The sequence below is a fragment of the Prinia subflava genome, chromosome 18 (assembly GCF_021018805.1).
Source record: "Prinia subflava isolate CZ2003 ecotype Zambia chromosome 18, Cam_Psub_1.2, whole genome shotgun sequence".
In the NCBI taxonomy this organism is placed as follows: domain Eukaryota; kingdom Metazoa; phylum Chordata; class Aves; order Passeriformes; family Cisticolidae; genus Prinia; species Prinia subflava.
In genome coordinates this window covers 4661060-4680933 of record NC_086264.1, presented here as the reverse complement: position 1 = coordinate 4680933, position 19874 = coordinate 4661060, and the positions used below count along the sequence as shown (strand labels likewise).

The 19874-nt window shown below is 43.2% G+C and overlaps 2 protein-coding genes across 5 annotated transcripts in view; one reads left to right on the top strand and one right to left on the bottom strand.

Moving 5' to 3' along the window:
- Positions 1 to 940: 940 nt before the first annotated feature.
- EXOSC9 (exosome component 9) lies at positions 941 to 6333 on the bottom strand. The gene is made up of 12 exons (XM_063414995.1): positions 5629 to 6333; positions 5385 to 5479; positions 4683 to 4802; positions 4494 to 4596; positions 3950 to 4087; positions 3762 to 3844; positions 3472 to 3604; positions 2923 to 3011; positions 2584 to 2730; positions 2096 to 2286; positions 1717 to 1795; positions 941 to 1197 (listed from the first exon to the last, which is right to left on the bottom strand). Exons 1-12 carry the CDS (start codon positions 5920 to 5922, stop codon positions 1116 to 1118), a joined length of 1554 nt encoding a protein of 517 aa, XP_063271065.1. The 5' UTR covers positions 5923 to 6333; the 3' UTR covers positions 941 to 1115.
- A 4437-nt stretch (positions 6334 to 10770) lies between these two features.
- The window catches only part of LOC134559828 (annexin A5), a 36865-nt gene continuing 27761 nt past the window's right edge, over positions 10771 to 19874 (top strand). Inside the window, exon 1 of one of the 4 annotated variants that reach the window (XM_063415053.1) lies at positions 10771 to 11282. In XM_063415053.1, the coding sequence (XP_063271123.1) occupies positions 11068 to 11282 (215 nt within the window). In that variant the 5' untranslated portion in view covers positions 10771 to 11067. Of the gene's footprint in view, positions 11283 to 16138; positions 16195 to 19874 lie in introns of those variants that run through there. The other 3 variants (XM_063415054.1, XM_063415050.1, XM_063415051.1) reach the window with 3 other exon arrangements.

The following is a 19874-nucleotide window of genomic DNA, read 5'->3' as shown; positions in this document are numbered from 1 at the left end:
CTTCTCATTTTCTGAAGTTAATATGGGACAATTCCAGCTTTTGCTGGAATATCTCAGGTTGTACTATACTACTGTTAAGCCTATCCAGGTTAACTTCTACTCCTTTCCAATAAAGGCTCTAAGGAATATAGGGATGTTATGTGTGAAGGAGAGAGAAACAACAGTGCAAAAAATATTGTTCTTTGTTCTGAAGAAGTTTAGAGTCTTGTGGTACTACAGACTATGAAGGAAGTGCATCTTCACCCATTTTTGTACTCAGGATAGTGACTTTGGGTTGGACCATTTTTGTACTCAGGACAGTAACTTTGGGTTGGAAGCACTGACACTGCACTGGTTTAGCTACCAGAGGAAAGAGGTTTTGTGTGTTGGTCCCTCCCTGAAAGAGCACAACTTGATTCAAGCTTTGCCTGGCTGGGAGCAATTTTATATATATACATGATTTTAGTTTTTTTTTTTACATTAAGTTCTTAACCTGATTTTGGGACAGTAAAATCTGCAACAGTAACTTCTTTCCTGTTCACAGCTCATGTAACACTTGAGGTCACCTGTAAAATAGCCCTGCTTCACTCTGTAAATATGTGTGTGTTTCCAATGTCATTTGTTTGCAAACAAAGTGCCCAGATCAGGTATTTTGGAATCTTCCCTCTTTGTTTTGCCTGATCCTAAACTGAGAGCATAACTCTTCACCTATAGTTCAAGAAGCATTCCTGTCTGTTGCATGTAATATTTAATTAAACTTTTTAAGAAACTCCACTGCTGAAGTTCTGTGCTAATTTGTTAAGTCCATGCACTCCTGGTGATTTTCATACAAAGCAGTTTGAGTACAAGGTAAGGTGTGGAATAACAGGCAAGAAGCTTTTAATCATAGCACATTGATTTTCCCCTGTGAAGAAGGCTAAACTAGGTGAGCTTTTGTTGCAGCTGGATGCCAAACATAGGATTTCAGTTACAGGCACCATTTTTTAATTTAAATTTGTGTACAATCGTTTTTACATATACGTAAAAGCAGAACCAGATATTGGGAGGGGAAGAAGTAAAATTATCTACAAAAATAAGCTCAGTAATAATACATCAAAATCCATATTATACAGCATTCCTGCAGAGGGGTTACAGCTTTAACGAGAAGTTCTCTTCTTTCTTCTTCTTTTGTTAAATCCTTTCTTACTTGGATTTTCTTGTTTGGAGCTGATCTGTGTTCTGTCAGCAAACAACAGTTGTATCAGAGAAACATACTGAATATTTTTTCAAAATAACAGACTGATTATCCATAACTTGGCAATTACCCACCATCCCTGGGGCCAAGCTTTAAGTTAATCTTTTGAAAGTGCACTAACAACACGGGTTTCCATGGATACAGCACCAGATCTCACTTCTTGGAGGTAAAACTCAACATCACCTCTAGTGTGACACATAGAATCTCTGCAGCACCTCTAAGGAGCCACTGGCTGAAATCCACTTTTAAGCTCTCACTCCCTCTGGAAGAACTAAAATGAGTCAAGTAGCCAAAACCATCTCAGACAGCGGCAGCCCAGCCAGGCTCTGGCCTCCCAGGACAGAAGGCCAGTGATTTAGCCTAGATTTAAACTTCCTTGCTCTCAGCTATATCTGTATTCCTTTTGATTAAATGAATCCTTTCCCAGCCTTGCCAAAATCCTATCCTTCCTGGAGATACTCCTTACAAACTCCTTTCCCCTCATAATTCCACTTGCTGGTCACCTTGTTTTCCTTGGTAGTTCCCGTGGTTCCAGAATGACAACTTCTTCCTCCTCACTGTCAGACAGTACAATGGGTTCACCTAAAAAACACACAAACCACACCAACCCCAAACTGCTGATCAGTTTTGTACAAATAACCCCTGTAACCAATAACCACAGCATTTTTAAAGAAACATTCAGAGGGGCTACTGATTCGTTTGAAGACCTCCCTATACTACAGAAATCGAGTTTTGAAAAGAACTGACCAGGTCAAGTGGAATTAGCAAACGTGTAAAGTGGCTACACTGGTTCTTTCTTCCAAAAGACCTTTCACATTTTAATTCTGAACTGTTGATAAAGTGGTACAGTAAGATCTGATATTAAGAAAAACAAGTACTTACCCCTCTTAGTTTCCCTCAGTGTACTTGTATCCTCAGTTTCCACTTTCTCACATTCAAAAGCAGCTGCCTCACTTTCACCTTCCTCTTCCGCTGCTTCTTCCTTCTCAGATTCTTCAAGGTCTCCCCAGGAGTTCTCTATTCCTTCCCCAATTTGGGCTGTCCCAGGAGTGTGCAATACTGGATTGGCAAAACTACGGGAGTTAAGAAAAACCCTGGTGTTTGCTGGTAAAACTCTTTGTATTCTGAGAGCAAGCCAGGTGCTTTATAGGCTGCAAAAAAGCCCTGAAGGGGAGTTCACCCTGCCACTTCTCCAGTCACTGCAATAATCACACTTCTGACCTCCGCTTTGCACTTAAGGCAAGGAATTAAAAGCAGACTGAACCAAAACCAGGATGATGATGATGTTTCTTCTCAGGGTTATATGGCTACCTAAGTTATGAGGAATCTTAGATGTGTGTTTAGTCTGAGTAATACACTGGAAAAGATACACTTCTGAAGGAGGGTCAGCTTTAGCAATGATTTCTCCAGCCTGTTCTTCCACATCGTTGGTGTCCACAGCAGCACTCTCCATTTTGAAGGCAGTGATCCTTTGGTTGGGGATAGATTCCGCAAAGCCAAACTTTCCACCTTCTTTCCTGGTCATTCAGGGACAGACATTATTTCAGGAAACCCAAGAATTATTTCTCTCTTCAAGTTCAAATATACAAATGCTTGCTTCTTGAAACAAATACAAGTGAAGACAATTTGCTGCTGAAACCACAAGCTGACGTTAGTTTTCACTACATTTCTTAAACACACCCATTTCCATCCCTTCCCAAAACATTCACCTGGCTTTCTGGTCGTTTTCCAAGGCTTTTTGAATCAGTTCTGTTATTTCTGCGACCTTAACAGCTGTTATTTTACTGCATCTCAGAATCTGTTTGTTACACATACAAAAAACAGCTTACAACCAGGAAAGCAAGAAGTTTATAACTAGAACTGTAGAGCATTGTAAGAATCACAAACGTTTAAATCACAGGAATTACAAACACTTAAAATATGGCATCTTGCTATGAGGATCAGGACTCACTGAGAGAGTTACGCAAAAAGTTAACAGCCTCCAGAGTGCAACTGGAAATAATCTGCAGGCTTTTTCAGCCAAATCACAGGGAAAATAAAAATTGCATACCTGACCTGCATTTCCTACATCCCTTCTGCAGCATGGTATTCACTACTATGCTCCTCCACTAAGACAAAATATACAGAATCTTTTCCAATAAAATCAGATAGTTAATTGATTTCTCAGCTTGCAAATGTCATGGGTATTTCCATATCAAGACTGCAGCACAGAAACCAGTTTATACACCATAGAAGGACTGGTCAAGGCAAAGGTTTACTTGATCCTGCAGCAGCATCAACACTCCGCTGGACTGGATGGTACAAATTTCATGGTGTTTATTCATGGCAATTACAAGGAGCCCATCCATCACCCGCTCCTCAGGTTCAGTTGGATCCACCAATAAATAGGTCCTAGAATCAAGGTTTGAAATATGAAGCAACAGTACCAATTCGAGGCATCTTACTACCCTTAAACGCAATTAAACAAGGGAGTTGGCTTCATATTAATAACTATGGGTACACAAGATTTATACCCCTTATATGGGTACATAAGACATGAAAATCTTACCCTTGATGGAAGAAGGCAAAACTGACACAAATGGGCATGTGGTGGATACTCAAGGGGACAGGATCACGTTCCTCAGGAGTGTACTTTGAAAGGAATTGGCCCAGAATACAGTTATTTATGAAATTAATTTGATTTTAAAATTACAAAGACATTCAAGGAAATTCTAAAAAAACCCAAAAACAACTTACCACAGTTACTTCTTCTCCTTGCACAGACACATCTGGCCTGCGAAAATGACACAGAGCTACAATCCCTGCTATGCTGGCAGCATCAGTGATGTTGCCATCATGGTTTAACAGATGCATGTCCAGCCGAATTTGCCAAACCTGAGAAGAATACAAAAAATACAAAACTGTTTGATCCTACAGAAGTTAACTTTTTCTCAAAACTCGTTCATGTTTTTGAACCAGACAAAGAACCAGCATATGTGCCTTAGGTCTTTGATTAGGAAGAGGAGAGATCTTAGTAAATTTCAAGATACCCACTATGCCAGATTTAATTACAACAAAATATGTAGCACTTCAGCACAATTTAAACATCATTTGGTAGGGTCCCAGCTACTTCAGAAAGCCTATGTAGACATGCAAGTTAAAAATACCTCTCAAATCAGATGAGTGGATCTTTAACCTAAAATCAGTACTTCCTACTATCCAACACAAGACAGACCATCTTAAAACTGGACTACCCGTATCTTTTAGTTTAAACCCACCAGAAATTAATAAGTTTTCCTACCTTTTCACCAGCAACAACGCAGAGAGATTCAGTGTCAATGCATTTGGAATCTCTGAGGCATCGTTCCAGTAGTCTGTTCAGTGACACCAGTAACTCTGACTGTCTGATGGAGCAAAATTAACCTAAACTTAATATGATTACAGTGGCTTTTACGCCATCCTTGTTTAGTCCTTTTAAGACACTCATTACCTGCCAGGCTCCAGCCCAGGTGCAGCCATGGGTGAGAGCTCCAGATTAAAGAAGAGCACACCTTCCGTGGGCCGACTGGGCTTAGGGGGAACAAGTTCACATGAGACCTGTGCAAGAACCCTGCCAAGGCAAATAAAGCACCAAGTCATAGAACATACCTGGGAAAACCTAAAAACAAAACACATATTTGAAAAAAAAGCATGTGGTTAGGGTTTTAGTTTGTAATTCTCACTCCTGACAGCTTCTTGTTCAACGCCTGTCATACATATTCAAACTCTAGTCAACAACTGAAAGAATCAAATGTAAGAACTAGAACATACTCCTTTCGAGACTAAAAATTGACTCGAACATATGAGAAACTGTAATGAAATATTTATGTAAGTTCATATAATTCACTTTTGGTGAAAACGTCGTTTGGGCCGTTTGGTTTGGGGAAGAATGCAAAATGCGAGATCAGTGAACAAAGGGATGAAAACTTGGGAACAATTTTGCATTTTATAAATTATTTGTAAATACAATGATTATGAAAATCCCATCCCTTTCCTGGTACCTTCCTTTCCATCGTCTCCTCTTTGCGCCTACCCTTGAAATACTATGACTTTAAGGCTTGAAAGGTTAAAACCTGTTTGCAGAGATCTCTGCGGGCTTGGGAACCTCAGGCTCTATTTGACCCGGGGCCCGCGGCCGAGGCCCAGCGCCCACCTGGTCCTGCCCAGCTCCACGATGCAGCAGCCACGGTCGGCGCCGAAGGAGACGCGGATGTTCCGGTAGTCGTAGCACTGCCTCCCGTCCAGGCGCTGCGGGAATACACGGACACGGATACACACATGGAGAGGGTTAATGCGCCATGCCTGGCATGCGATGGGACCGGGGAGGGCGCCGCGCTCCCCGGGCGGCGGGGAAGGGGATGGGGAAAGGGGCAGGGAGGGGGATGCTGGCGCCGCACCTTCTTCTCCTGGATGGCGCGCAGGAGGAATCGCCGCTCGCAGTTGGAGAGCGGCGTCGCCTTCATGGCCGCGCCGTGAGGGGGCAGCGCGCGGATGATGGGGCGGGGGGAGAGCGCGCGCGTCATCGGCGCGCGCCGCGCGTGCCCAGCCCGCACGCGCCGCGTTCCCGCCCTCGGGCGCGTCCCCTCAGGGGAGAGCACGGCCGTCAGAATCCCGTACCAGTGCCCAAACACGCTCTGTTCGGAAAACCTTTTCCTGCTATCCAAGCTAAACCTGCCCCGACTCAGCTTCATGCTGTTTCCTCCAGTCCTGTCCCTGGCCCCCAGAGTGCAGAGATCGGCACCTGCCCCTCCTCTGCCTCATGCCGAGGATGCTGAGGTCTCCCCTCAATCTCCTCCAGCTGGACAGACCAAGTACCCTCAGCCGCCCCTCACACGGCTTCCCCTCCAGACCCTTCAGCACCCTCTCCAACAGCCTAACGTCTTTTCCGTATTATGGTGCCTAAAACCGCTCACAGCACCCGAGGAGAAGCCGCACCAGAGCAGGGTGTGCACCTCAGCCATGAGGTGGCACATAAGGGACAGAGGCAGCACGAGCTGATGTTTGGAGTGCCGGTCGTCGAGAAAGCCATCTGGAATTAAAAAAAATAAATAATAATAATAAAAAAATGATAATAAAAACCCACAGTACATGCATGCCAGACACTTCAAATGGTTAACACTGTTGTGGTGCCCAGCCCTCAAGGTGTGGATGCCCTGCAGCCCTCAGGAAACAGCCAAGCTGGTATGAGGAACACGGCAGTCAGTGCTGCAAGCAAAAAATGCAATCGAGACATCCAGTCTGCCAGAACATCCCTCCCTGCTGTTCTGAAATGTTGCCCGTAAGTAAAAAGGCCTTTGCAGGTGGCTTTTATGTTTAGTTTGAGCACAAACAAGAAAATCTATTATCTTTCCACCAACATTAAACTCCAGACACTGGCATTTTCCACACAAAATTGTTGAAGTATCTCAGTTACGCTGTCTTTTCAAACCTTGTTAACACATTACAGTTCTAGTACAAACTAAAATGTAAGTCGTGTTTCTGAATCTCACAAGTTTGTGCTAGTGAGGACAAGTGCTGCCTAATTTTCTTATGTTGGTTTTATGTTTTCAGTTTAGGATAAATGAATATTGTAACAAATATTCGGTGTAAGACAATATTGATGAGATAATAGACAGACACTCCTTTCCAAGGTCAAAAAAAAAAAAAAAAAAGGCAAATAGCCCTTGGAGCTCTACTGGCAATCTTTGCTTGGAAATTCTGTCTAATTTTACTTTTTTGTTGTGTGAATTTGGATTTGGTGACAATATTCATTAGTGATGGCTTGGGGTTAAATTTTCTAACTCTACAGTTTACTAACAGCAAATTTGGAAGGGTTTTTATTGTTTGTGGGAGTCATCCAAACCATGTTACTCTTCATTAGTTTAAAAAAAAAAAAAATCCAGCATATGGTGTGATTTCTGCTTGAGGTAGAGTGGGAACAATTCTTGTTCCAGCTCTCTTAGTGAACTGTTAGGTGCCTTGATCTATCAGGCTGGTGGCAAAGCACCCTTTTCAGAATAGAGACAGTGGTGATGATGGTGAACTTCAGGGGATGCTGGATCAGTTCCAGGGGAAATAAGTCATGTATTGGGGCTGGAAATCAGCTGTGTCCCCTTTGATCCATGCCACCTTCTTCACACAAAGGCTACTTTGCAGCTTCTGTGCTTGCACATGTGCTAGGAAGGGTAAGGAATTTCATGGACAAATCAAGGAGGCATAAAACCACAGCACTGGAAATATGTAGGAGGAAGGTACATAGAAAATAAGGTCATTATAAATGGTTAATGAAATAGAAGCTGAATAATTTCTGTGTTTCTGAGCAGTCAAGGGCAGGGTTACAATGGTAATGAAATGGAAATACTCCGGGTGTTCAGAAGGAGTGAGTGTCGCACCCTGCAGAGTGAATAAATGAGCAGGAATTTTTAGAAAAGCAGGAATTTTTAGGAAGAAAATCCTGATTACCTACTGTGCCCACATGGAAGCATTTCTTCATTTGAGCTGAATGCTCTGTGGGCTGAAATGCTTGAATTGGATTATCTTACTGAACCGAGCCTGGAGGGAAAATCACATTTGACGACTGGAGAAGAAAACCAAACTGCATCAGAATCTCAGCATCTTGACAGCAACCTGCCAACAACAATTTTTATGGCCTAATCAAAATAAATAAGAAATTGACCTTCTCTTTCCATGGCAACCTTAACTGCAATGTGCCTTTGCTGCTTGGCTGTAAGTCCTGCTCATTTACACATCCATGCATGACATGATGTATGCAATATTCCAGCTGATAAGGTTATTTGGGAAGAAAGGCTCTGCCTAGATGTAATAATGTAACTTATAATTTGTTTTTTTGATGAACAGTTCCACAAGGGGGTGAGGGGAGGGGGGTGGGGTCGGGAGGATGGGCAATCCTTGCAAGCAGTGCTACTGGCAGAAGTGAGGCATGAACAGTACCTCCTGCTGAGATGAGGAACTGGATATTCTGGCCAGGATTCAGGGAAGCACTCAAACAAGCTCTTTATCTGAAGCACAGACAAGCACCTTTATGCTTTATGTATTAGAAGGAATGTAGGAATGTGTCACAGCTTCCAAGGCTAACATTTAGAAGAGGAGTTACCTGGTATATATGCTCAAATAATTTTGTTAAGGGGAAAAAAAAACAAAACAAAACAAAACAAAACAAAACAAAAAAAAAAAAAAAAAAAAAAAAAAAACACAACAACAAAAAACCACGAACATAGAAATACCAGGAAATTATCCAAATACCAGCTTAAGGCAAGTTTGTAATAACATCATCATCTACTTGCTGGATGCTTGCTTGATCATCTTCCATAGGCTAGATTTCAGACTAAACCCCAAAATATTCATGCTGTTTCCACCTGTACTTAGCCTTCACATCATTTCTTGGGGTTTACTGCTCACATGAAAGAAGTTTTTTGCTCCAAAGGGTCCTGCCAGAAATTCTGATCCTGTAGACAGTGCTGCATTGAACACTTCCCAGCTCTCAGCAATCCCTTGGGGAAGGTGGGAAGTCATTCCAAGGCTGGATGCTATGGAAGCAACAAAGTCAGAGGGAAAGAAGTTACACCCCTCCTTTTTTTGTCTTCACACCCTGCAATTTCCCTGTCTCCAGGCAAACTGTTTCCATGATTTTTATGGATTCAAGTGAAACCAGTTGCTGAGTTAAGCGTCATGCTAAGTCGGAATTGTTACAGCTTGAGTTGAAGGCTTTGAACATAGAAAACCAATGTCTGAGTTCACATTTTAGTGTGGTTTAAGATTTTCAAACCTTTTAGAAGCATCTTCCAATTATCTTAAGAAGCAACAAATGTCCATACTAAAGTAGAAATTGTAATTTCGTTTCATGGGGAATAGACAAAAATAAACCAAAACTGTTGGCAGAAAAAAAGCTCTTTCTCATATCCTAATCTTAAATATTACTTGACAGATAGGTTAAATACTAGCTTGATGCAAGAACTCAGGAGTGTGAAAATGAAGTGAATATCTATTTGGAAACTGTTCTTTTTTTCTATTGGAAAGGTGTCAGAAAATGTTTGCTGATACCCCTTATTGATAGTCCTACAATACACAGAAAAACCAGAGTACTGACAAGCTTATGAGTCATATCAGATCCCCAAGAGATTATCATACATTTAATAAAATTGGGGGATAATCAAATTAAACCATTAAATCAACATGTTTTCTTTTTTTTTTTTTTTTTTTTTTTTTTTTATTATTATTTCTCCTGCTTATTCAGCTTCCAAGTATCTCTTACAGACCAGAAATTAATCTTGACTACCTTGAGATGCTGGAAGTCATAACGTTCTCAATCAAGTATTTTTGTTGTTCTGCATGGACAACTTCTCCTAAAATCTTGATAATAAAATACTCCTTTTAAAACAGGGGATGCATCTTTTTGATTCAGCTGATTTTAAATGAAATTTCACTTTTACAGTTGTTTCTTATAATTCAGGTGTTGTTAAAAGGTAGAAGTGTGGTTGAGAAGTGCCTCCTGTTGTGTAGAACAGCCACTCACCAGTGTCTCATGCACAAGAGCAGACTGTCTCACACGAAGTATTCTCTGTGTACCACATGTAATGTTAATCTCTCCATATTTCCCAAAGACCCGAATTCTTCATTCCCTGCCAAGAAATGCTTACAAGAAAACTGTTGGGAGTAGTTGAATCCCTCGCAGTAATACAAGCAAAACAGGAAAGTGCCAGTTATTGTGTCAGGGACCACAGAGCCAGGATGAGCCCTCAAGAATGATGGATGCTGGCTTTGCCTTTTTTCACCAGGTAATGTTTTCTACAGTATGGATGAAGTTGTCTGAGTAATGTTTCAAGAAAGGGTAAATTATCATTTTCCCAAATTGCCTCAAATTGTTATATTGAGCTTTATTGTAAAGTATTATTCAGAGCTCCAACAAGGATAGAAGATTTGGTGTAAAATCATAACTCAATACATATTTGTCTCCTTATCTCAGACTTGGGGTGATGCTGTACTTATGTTAAGAATTTGGGAGGCTTGATGAAGTAGAAATTATGAGCTTTTTTTCACTATATATTTCTTCAGAAAACAGTACACTTTCTCTGGCCCTCACAAAATTTGCAGTATATGCAGCCGTGCTAATGTTCCCTCTGTGAAATTTCACTTCCCTAGCTTATAAATCCATGGAAGCTTTGGGAATATGACTTGAGTCAAGACAACTAATGCAGGCAAGCGGTACCATGAAAAGCAGAACTCATGGTGGCTCCATCAAAATTATATCATTCACCAAAATCTGAGTCAAGCAGCCAAAACTCAGAATAACTTTCCTACTGCCACTGCAATACCTGACGAGTGTTTGTACTTTGGGCCAAGGGCAGGGTTCTCAAATGTCTTTAAGGAGAGAGACATTTTCTGGTACCGATGGAGTTCGGAGCTGTTTGACCTGTGCTGGGGTACGGTGGCGCGGGCTGGGGAGGCAGGGAGGATGGGGCATATGCGGGCATTTCAGTCTGGATGGGAGGTTCCGACTCCAAGTGAGCCACCCCAGGAGCTTCTCCTGCCGGTGACAGGTGGTCTCGGAGCGTCGTTTCTGTGACAGGGGACCTCTGCCCAAGGAACAGGGACAACATGCGCCAGCTCGAAGCACCGGAGCGGTGCAGCCCCGGTGCCCCCTGCACCCACCGCCCCTGCCCCGGTGCCCTCCTGCCGCCGGGGCTGCCCGGCAGGAGGTGCCGCAGAGGCGGGGGGTGAAGGCAGGACGGGCTCCGCGGCCCCTCCGCCCGGTGCTCCTCTCCTGCCGCAGAGGAGGAGGCTCGGCCGCCGCCAGCACCGGCACCGAGCGGTCCGCGGGGAGCCGAGCCGCGGGCGGCATGGAGTGGGAGCTCAACCTGCTCCTCTACCTGGCGCTGTTCCTGCTGCTGCTGCTGCTGCTGCTGCTCCTGCTGTGCCTACTCCTCCGGCAGCTGCGGGGCTCGGCGGGAGCAGCCCCGCGCCTCCTCCCGCCACCCCGGCAGCCTTGGGCTGAGTGCCGGGAGCCGGGAGCTGGGAGCCGCCCGCCGCTGCCGCCGCCTCGGGCCGCCCCCAGGTGAGTCCGCGACACGCAGGGAGGGCTGGGGGCCGGCCCCGGGGCCGCCTCCGTCTGTCTGCGTTCCCCGGGAAGGCACGGGTTGGGTGCTGCTCTGCCAGCATCCTCTGTTCCCCGTCCCCCGCTCTCTGTAGAGTAGCTACGCTTGCCATGTAAAATTCAGGGGAAATTTGAAGGTGCACTCACTCTGCAGCTTTCACTCTGTAAGAAAGTATTATAAAACTCCCCTCAGGCTCTCTTTCCAGAGGAGGTTATGTTGGCTTTCCTTTGGCATCTAGAGATCCTAATTTGACCCGATTGGAGAATTTTTAAATGTAGCGTTTTCCAGTGCAGAAGACACCTTTTAAAATAACTTTTTTTTCCCACCCCTAACTTCAACCACATCTAACTCAGTTTTCCTCCTTTTACTCCACAGAAGCTATTCCATCATATAGCTAAAATGCCAAGTAAGCTTCACTCCCTTTAGGGTGGGAACAGATCTGGCAACAGCCTATGGCTGACGCTGCCCCATCTCTGATGTCCCCCAGGGACCAGTTTGGCTCCAGCACAGCAGCTGCTGCCCCCAAGATGATGCCTGGGGCTGGTGTCGATGAAGTGTGGCTGAGCAGCCACCCTCTACTGACTGTGCCCATCCTGTGCACGGCATCAGGGGTGGCATGGATAAAGCAACTTGGTCTCTGGGCCTTTAGGGTACTCGTGCGTGAGGCCTTTAAGAAATTTGTGCAGACCTTTGGCTGCAGACCTTTCACAGGTTTTTTGGTAGCTCTCTGGGACGAGGATGTCTTTCAGAGAGTGAGCTTAAGCAAACATGAGCTCTGACCTGTGCTCACTCTGGTGAGTTTCTGCACCATGGCAAAAGATAGACAGACACTGGTTTGTCCCTACAGGAAGGATCTGTGGAGAAGCTAAGAATAGGTGCTAACAGATGTGCACTGAGCATGGCAAAATTATTTTAGTGCTATAGAGCTGGTGTTTTGTTTAAAACTGTGGGGTTTGGGGGCTGGTCTTTAGGCCACATTTAGATGGCAGCTGTTGGGGCGGTGTGGCTGCAGGCAGCCAGGTCTCCAGCTTTGCTGTGGGGTGTATTTTTACAGGGTAGATTGCTGCTAATTCAACAAGTGCCTCTCAGTACACGATCTGCCTTCTTCACTCCTGCTGTGCATTGCTCTGTTACAAGGCAGCGTGCTGCGAGCACGAGGACTCTTAGAGGAAACACAGGATATTCCAGCTCTCCAGCCCTTGCTGCAGTGATCTGAGCTCTCTTCTCCTGCTTGCTGCTGGGTAACTTGGCATGGAGGAAGAATCTGCTAATGGTGCAAGGGTAGTTAAAATCAAGCAGGAGAGGCCCTCCTCCAGAGGGTGTTGGCATTGCTCTGGCCCTTCTTCCGGCTGGTTCAGTATGGCTTTTTATTTCAAGCTTTTGAAATTGTTGCACACTCTGTGCAACAATATAGGTCAGGTCTTTTATTTGCATCATTACAGATCCATCATCTCTTATACAAACTGTCCCGACACACAGTCCTGCTTGGCAGAGGCTTTGCAAGACACAGGACATTCTATTTGGGCTAGTAGTCCTGGAGCTGATGCCATGCTGCCTCACACACCTCGGGCCATGAGGATTTGCTGTCTGTAGCCCCTCCTAGTGCCTGATGCTCCAGCTGTTCTTTTCCACTTGTGGCTGTTTTTTTGCAGTCATGGGAAAATGATGAGAGAAGAATCCAGTGTAGGTTTCCCTGACAGTGACCTATCAGCCTCTTATCTCTATGGTTTTCTTGTTCTTCCTCTGGGAAAATGGTGGGAATGATTTTGGCTTCACATCAGTCATTAGAAAGAAGGTGACTAATGGTTTTGCTCAATTAATATGAGTAAAACTGCAACACATATTCTGCAAGAGCACCAAGAGATTACTTTCAGAAGGTGACTTCACAGATAAGGATCCCTGAAGTGTTTATGATCTTGGGAATGATTGGGGCACTTCTAATAACTTGTGTTGCAGAAGCCCATCATGCTTATTGTATTGCGTGGAGCAGAGAGAATCTCATTTTTGTAATGACTCTTTACAAGCATGACTGACAGGGCACAGTTGTCTTTCTCTGGAAAATGTAAACTAGTACATGATTTTTCTCTGACATATAAGCATTTTACACCAACAGTGCAGGAGAAAAGTCTTTGGGGGCTACTCAGTGAAGCATCTGCCAGGTCAGAGGATTATAATCTCTTTGCTTTGTCTTGTTTTGGTACTAGTACTGCATCTCAAATGTTGTCATTTCACAAATACCTGCAGTGTAGGAATAAATATCCCAAATTCACAAGAATGCTCCTTTTAAGTAAGCTCCATGTTCCAGTGCTGTCATCTGTGGTGTAATTTGGAAGGACAAGCAGGGGAATTGTTTGGCATCACACACCCAAGAGGCATCAAACATCTCCATTCAAACAATTTTCCATTTCTCTATGTGTGCATTAGGGCACAGCTGTGGAGGCAGCCCTTTCCCCTCTGCTAGTATGGTCACAGGGCAGGAAGGTGGATGGATATTCAGCTCTTCTGTGCTGGGGTTACAGGTACTTTGTTTTCCCAAAGACTGATGCTGCCAATCCGTTGATTGATCCTTTTGCTCAGAAGGAGGGCAGGCTACCCCTTATGCAAAGACCCTGACCCACTGTCCAGACATCTAGGATGTTGCTAAATTCCCAGTGTCCAACCTCTCAACAGAAGGTGTACACCCTTTTGTTTAATCAGTGATGAGAGGCAGAAGTAAGTCAAAGACTCTAAAAGATTAGCCAGATGAATCATCACTGGAAGATGCAAACAAGCTGCAGGGTGAGAGAAATACAAGATGGAATCGTTAGTAGGAAATTATTCCTGAGCTCTGCGTGTTTCTGAACTGCACAGGCACAGGTACCCTGTCCTGGCAGGGGGCAAGGTCTCCCTTCTGTTCAGCACTGAGGTGTTGGGACACCTCATTACTCGGCCATTGCCGGCAACACCAGAGGGAAGTCAGATTAAGAGCCGTAAAAAGCCTTTGGGGAATCCAGAAGGAATGAATAAAACAGTTAAATATGTATGCTTTTGTTAGCTGGCAGCTATAAGGTAATGAAATCATCTGCAAATATTTGAAAGATACAAACTCTGAGGAAGAGGATGATTTATTTAGCGTGATCTGTAACTGAGTATAAGAGAGTATAGATAGGGACTAGTAACACTAAAGGCAGGAGAAAGTACTTGACAAGTACTCAAGAATGATCTCCCAGGGAAGACACACAAAGCTCGATGTTTGCCCGTGTGAAATTAAACTGTCACTAGAGGGAATAATGCTGTGCTGTCATTAGGAGGCACTATGTTGTCACTTGTTTTCCCATCTGTAGATTAAAAGACACAAAGGCTCATCAGAACAGTTCCCAGTGAGGCCTGAAGAATTATGCCAGAAATGTCCTAATTTGGGTATTTACAAATACTCTAAATCAAACGCAGCAATCTATTTCTTTCTTTCTGATTATTAATCTGGTATATTTTCATAGTGACAGGTAGTGGCATAGCTCTACTCGCAGCCATAGTTATGCAAGGCCTGCTCAGTACATTTAATTTTTTGGCATTCCTGAGAAACTCTCTGTTGTGTTGATTCCCTTCAAATGTTGTTACAACTCTCATATTTCACTTTGAAAATCCACCTCTTTGAATTGCTGTCAAAATTCTCACAGGCATTTAAGATCTATTTTGAGGTGCCTTGGAAGGACTTCAGCCAAAGCAGGTTTTCTGTTCAGGTGTATGGGCACATCTGAGCTGACACAGCATTCAGTACAGAATATGATGGTCCATCTTATTTGGACTTACAAAAGAAATTATTGTAGTAATAATAATAATAACAATAATAATAACAATAATAACAATAATAATAACAAAAATAATAATAACAATAATACTTATTATTACTACTACTACTACTACTTTGATATTTTACCACATGGTAATGACTGCAAGTTTTAGAGAATGGGGAACATATTACTTCATGTAGTTACAAAAATTGAAGTATTAATCAATTCTGTGAGAAATCTATATAATTATTGGAGAAAAATTATGGAAAGCCTCACAAATCCAAATTTTACAGTTTTCAGTGTGACTTTCAGTGAAATTCAGCAGCATGTGCTTCACGTGATTTCTCTGTGAAATGCATATCTTATTTTTGATTTCAGAAAAACTAACATCTTCAGAACAGATCTTGTCAATAGCAATGGTCCTAAAATGGTATTTTGCATTTCCTGAATATTTTTTTTAATAATCAGGGATAAAATGTACATCCCTAGTCTGCTTAGTTTATTATTTCTGTCTTTATGGGTGAGGTTTTTTAGAATTTAATTTTGTACTTTTTCTGGATCTGTGTTGACAGAAACGGCACTCTGCAAAAATGGTTAAAAGACAAGTCCCTGCTTGCTAAAGAAAGCAGTTGATAGAGAAAAACAAATTAATTTTCATTCCAGCCTTTGTGCACAAGGCTTTACTTAATCTCTGTGTTACCAAATGGTCCTTCTGCTTTTTCTGTAAGATTTAATGTCTTTAAAAGCTGAGCTCACTGCTAGCCTGCTGCGATGACCAGGGCACACTCACACCTATTTAACACCTAGGAAGTGGTGTGTGCTGTCTTATTAAAATTTGTGCAGCATTAAGGAGCCTGACAAGAGGTAACTCTGTGTCTTCACGCATGGTAATGAGTTTACAGAGCAATTCATTGTTTCGCAAAAGATCACCTGTCTTTAGTAGAACAGGTTTTGCTGGAGCCTTGATTGATTGCTGCAGACAGGTTTAACTGCTCTGCTTGGAGAAAGAATCACTGGTATATACTTTCCCTCCGTTGTTTTCTCTTTCTTTGGGGTGATTAATGTATTCAAACCAGTGCTTTCTACGAGACGTGAATGCCAGGTAACATCAGACGTGGCGTGAAAATGAGAAAAGCCTCCCCAAAACTCTAAGATCTTCACGTTGTGACAATGTTGCTGACTCTTTGGGATAGCCTAGGGCTGTCTGTAAACCCTGGGGGATTTTGATGGCCAGTGGGAGCCATGGGGGGAGTGAGGATTGGCAGGAGGTGGAGGAGCAGAACAAAACACAGATGTGGCCAATAGAGAGGGGATCGGGCTCCTTTACTTGCAAGTGAGGGTGGAAACACAGGTTAAAAGCACAGGTGCCTGTGGGTTTTCTAGAGAGAGGGGAGAGCTGGGAAGAGGTGGTTCAGGTCTTGGCTGTTGGTCTGGGTAGTAATGGTTCACTCTGGAGCAGTTAGTGTGTGTGTATGTCAAGAGAAGGGCCAGGGCAGAGGAGATTTAGGAACAGCAAGTGATGTGTTTATGCATTTTGCTATACTTGGGTTATTGTGTAGGAAAGAGCAGAGCATGGCCCTCCTTAGAGGGTAAAGGGAAATGTGCAAGTGGGGCTTTTTTTGTCTTCTTCAGCCAAGTAGTTCCCAGGAAAACAGTGAGGTCTTACAAAGCAGGACATGATGAGGCCTCTCCTGCTTTGTCAAATCTCCACAGGAGTTCCCTAGAGGATTAGGTGTCTGCATAGATGGTTTTCTGTCTGTCCTGTGAACACAGCTTAGCACCCTTTTCCTAGACAGAGGGGTACCATGTCTTGGGTTGATGTGTAGTCCTTACTTTAAGATTGTGGAAATTAGACAGTATATCTTTGTGGTGTTTTCATAAGCCCCAATGAAATAATTTTGTTAAGAGTGCCAGTAGTTGAAGTGATGTAAACCACTTCTTTGTTGAAATGCATGGTTTGGTTAAAGTAGAAGTCTATAAATTCTGTAACTCTGCTTTAGTGAAGTCTACGTTAATGGACTTGTCTATGTCTGTTGCCCTAATTCACATATGAACCCCTGGAGACTTATCAGCTGTCAGAAAATTATGGATGTTTAGCAGAGTAATTAGGGGTCTGCAGTGTGGTATTGAGCAAAGGATAAGCATGGAGAAAAAGATGATTCATTGCTGCTCTACCCCAGCCCTGTATTCACATACCTCGTTCAAACCTGAGTGAATTCAATCACCTCATCCATGGCTCAAAAAAAACTGGGAGGGAAAAGCGCTGTACTTGGTCTGTTTGTGCACTGCTCGTCTTCTCCTGGTTGCTGGTTTTGGCAAAGCCAAATTACCTTAATTCCTCAGGCAGGGAAGCAGAGGCATAAAGTGGTTCTGAGCATGGATACAATGCAAGCCTCTGGTGGGGATCACTTGTGAGGAGTTGGTGTGCCTCTCAAAACCTGAGTGTGGGCAGTGACCCACCTGCCTCAAGGCTCCTGGTGGCTGAAGCCAAAATTTTATGTTGCTGGAGCTGAATACAAACAGGCTCAGAGCTACTCCTGCATGCACTGTTATGTGACACTTTAATGCAGGTCAGAAACCCAAAAGGCTGCTAGAAAATGTGTTACAATGCCAGCTAATGAAGCTTGCAATTTGGCTTTCAGTTCAGGAAAAAGAACACTTTTCCCCTTGTCCGGTTGTGGTGTGGAAGGCAGGTGAATCTGCTTATGGAATAAGAGCTTGTTTTGCCCTGTGGGTGGCTGGTTACCAGGAGTTCAGTGAGTAAACTTGTTTAATGAACCCACAAAGGTCCCCTCCACCCTGTGATTGCAGCTTGGTGGCCTTTACTTGTGGCCCTAAGGCCCCAAAGAAATTTCATTTTCAACCTCCTGTGTCTGCCACCAGTTCTGTAAGTAACAGCAGGCTCCATAGAAAACACACTAGAGGTGTGACAAAATTTTAGAAATAAAAGACCTCAAGCATCAGCAAATGCTTATGATAGGGTGGAGCTGTGCGATGTGAAATGTGTAACAAACTCATCTGTTTGCTTGTCTCAGCCTGCTGTGCTGAGAAACCAAGTAACCATCTGGGAGGTTCTGTAGAAATAATTTAACTTTTAAAGGAAATACATAGTCGTGGAACTGTGCAACAGTAATGTAAACAGAAATGAAATTGGAAAGGTGTGGGGTTTCTTTTTTTTTTTTAATTTTATTTTATTTTTTTCCTTTTTTTTAATCTAGTACTTCTACTTTGGTCTGGTCTTTTGGGCATAGTCAAGGCATAGCTAGGTTTTTCATTCACCATTTGAAAGCTACTTGCTTGATATCATCTGTGAATATCAAAATTAAAAAAAAAAGTTTGCTTGACCAAAATCTGCCTTGTCTGTAGAGACACTGTTGAAAAATCCTTCCCATTTCAGCTTTCCTTTGAGAGGAATTATTTGAACACTAGAAAGTACTGCAATGCTATTCAGTGCTAGTACAGAGGAAGGCATGAAATGCCTTTATGAGTTGTGATGGGTTTGGTTGCAGTCTCCATGGAAGTAACCTGACTAATCAAAAGGCTTTATTGTTTTCTCCTTATTGGTTCATCACAACTGTAGGATTAGTATGCAGGTTTTTTTGGCATGAACTCTTTCCTCAATATGTAACACATACCCAAAATTAAATACAAAGTCTTAATAAGGATTGATGACAAAAAGATTTTAAAACCCTAACTAGGACCTTCTATTTTTTTCATCTTATTGATCTTACTGCGTCTGGTATTCTTTTTTCCAGCTCAGAACTGAGCTTTCCTGTGTTAAAGACAAACTCTTGGCATGAAAATTTGGCTTACAGAAACCTTCTCACAGTTTGATCCTGTAGAAAGCAGAGCTGGTGGGGGACCTGCCTAGAGCTGCTGGGAATGCTTAGTAAGCAAAAATATTCTGGGATCAATTAGGTTGCGTAGGTTAACAAAACCTTTCTCTTTTCACGAGCCACTAGACGGCGCGCTTTCTGTAAGGTTCGTTCGGTTTTCAAAATCCCTGGGGCTACTGGCAACGTGAGAAGGGATGTCAGCAAGTCAGCGTTTACATTGTTCGTCTCTTCACTTCCCCTTTGGCTATTACCATACCTAATTTTGAAAAATTTGCTACTGAGCGTGGTTTGAGGTGGTTTAACTAAAGTTGCTACAATGACTGAGACGGGGAGCCTGACAAAAAGCAGGCATCCGTCCTTCTCTGCCACTGTATTCAGCAGAATAACTTGTAGTCAGATGGTATTAAGCTACTGTACAGCAATTGTATATATCCCTACTGTACTGGGATATAGATCCTGGTGCAGATGGAGGCTGGGCTGGGGTTGCTGGGAAGTTGGTGTTTCCTGGTTTCTCCCTCTGTTTAGAGGTGCAGCAGCTGTTCCCTGTTCCTGGGACCTATGGAGTTGCCTCTTGTTTAGCCAGGTAGACATTCCCAACCCTGAGAGGAAAGTCCTAATTAGCCATGAATATTTCCTTATTTTGGCTGAAGGCAGTAAGGTAATTTATGTCCACAGCTGTCTTAAGCAAATAATAGAACACCAGGGAGGAAATAGATTAGTCATTAAAAGAATCAAATGCATCTGCTCCTGCTTGGTAGTTTGGATGCAAAGTTTGAACGTGCTGATTTGCCAGGTGCTGTGGTACAGATGGGACTGCACCACCTTTTTCCACAGCTCACAGGCTGATGCTGCAATAGTGCCTAAGGGCTTTAAAGTTGTAGGAGAGATCAGGTCAGGAATTTCTTCCCTTTTCCTCCCTCTTACCAGTCCAGAGCTAGGAGTTGTG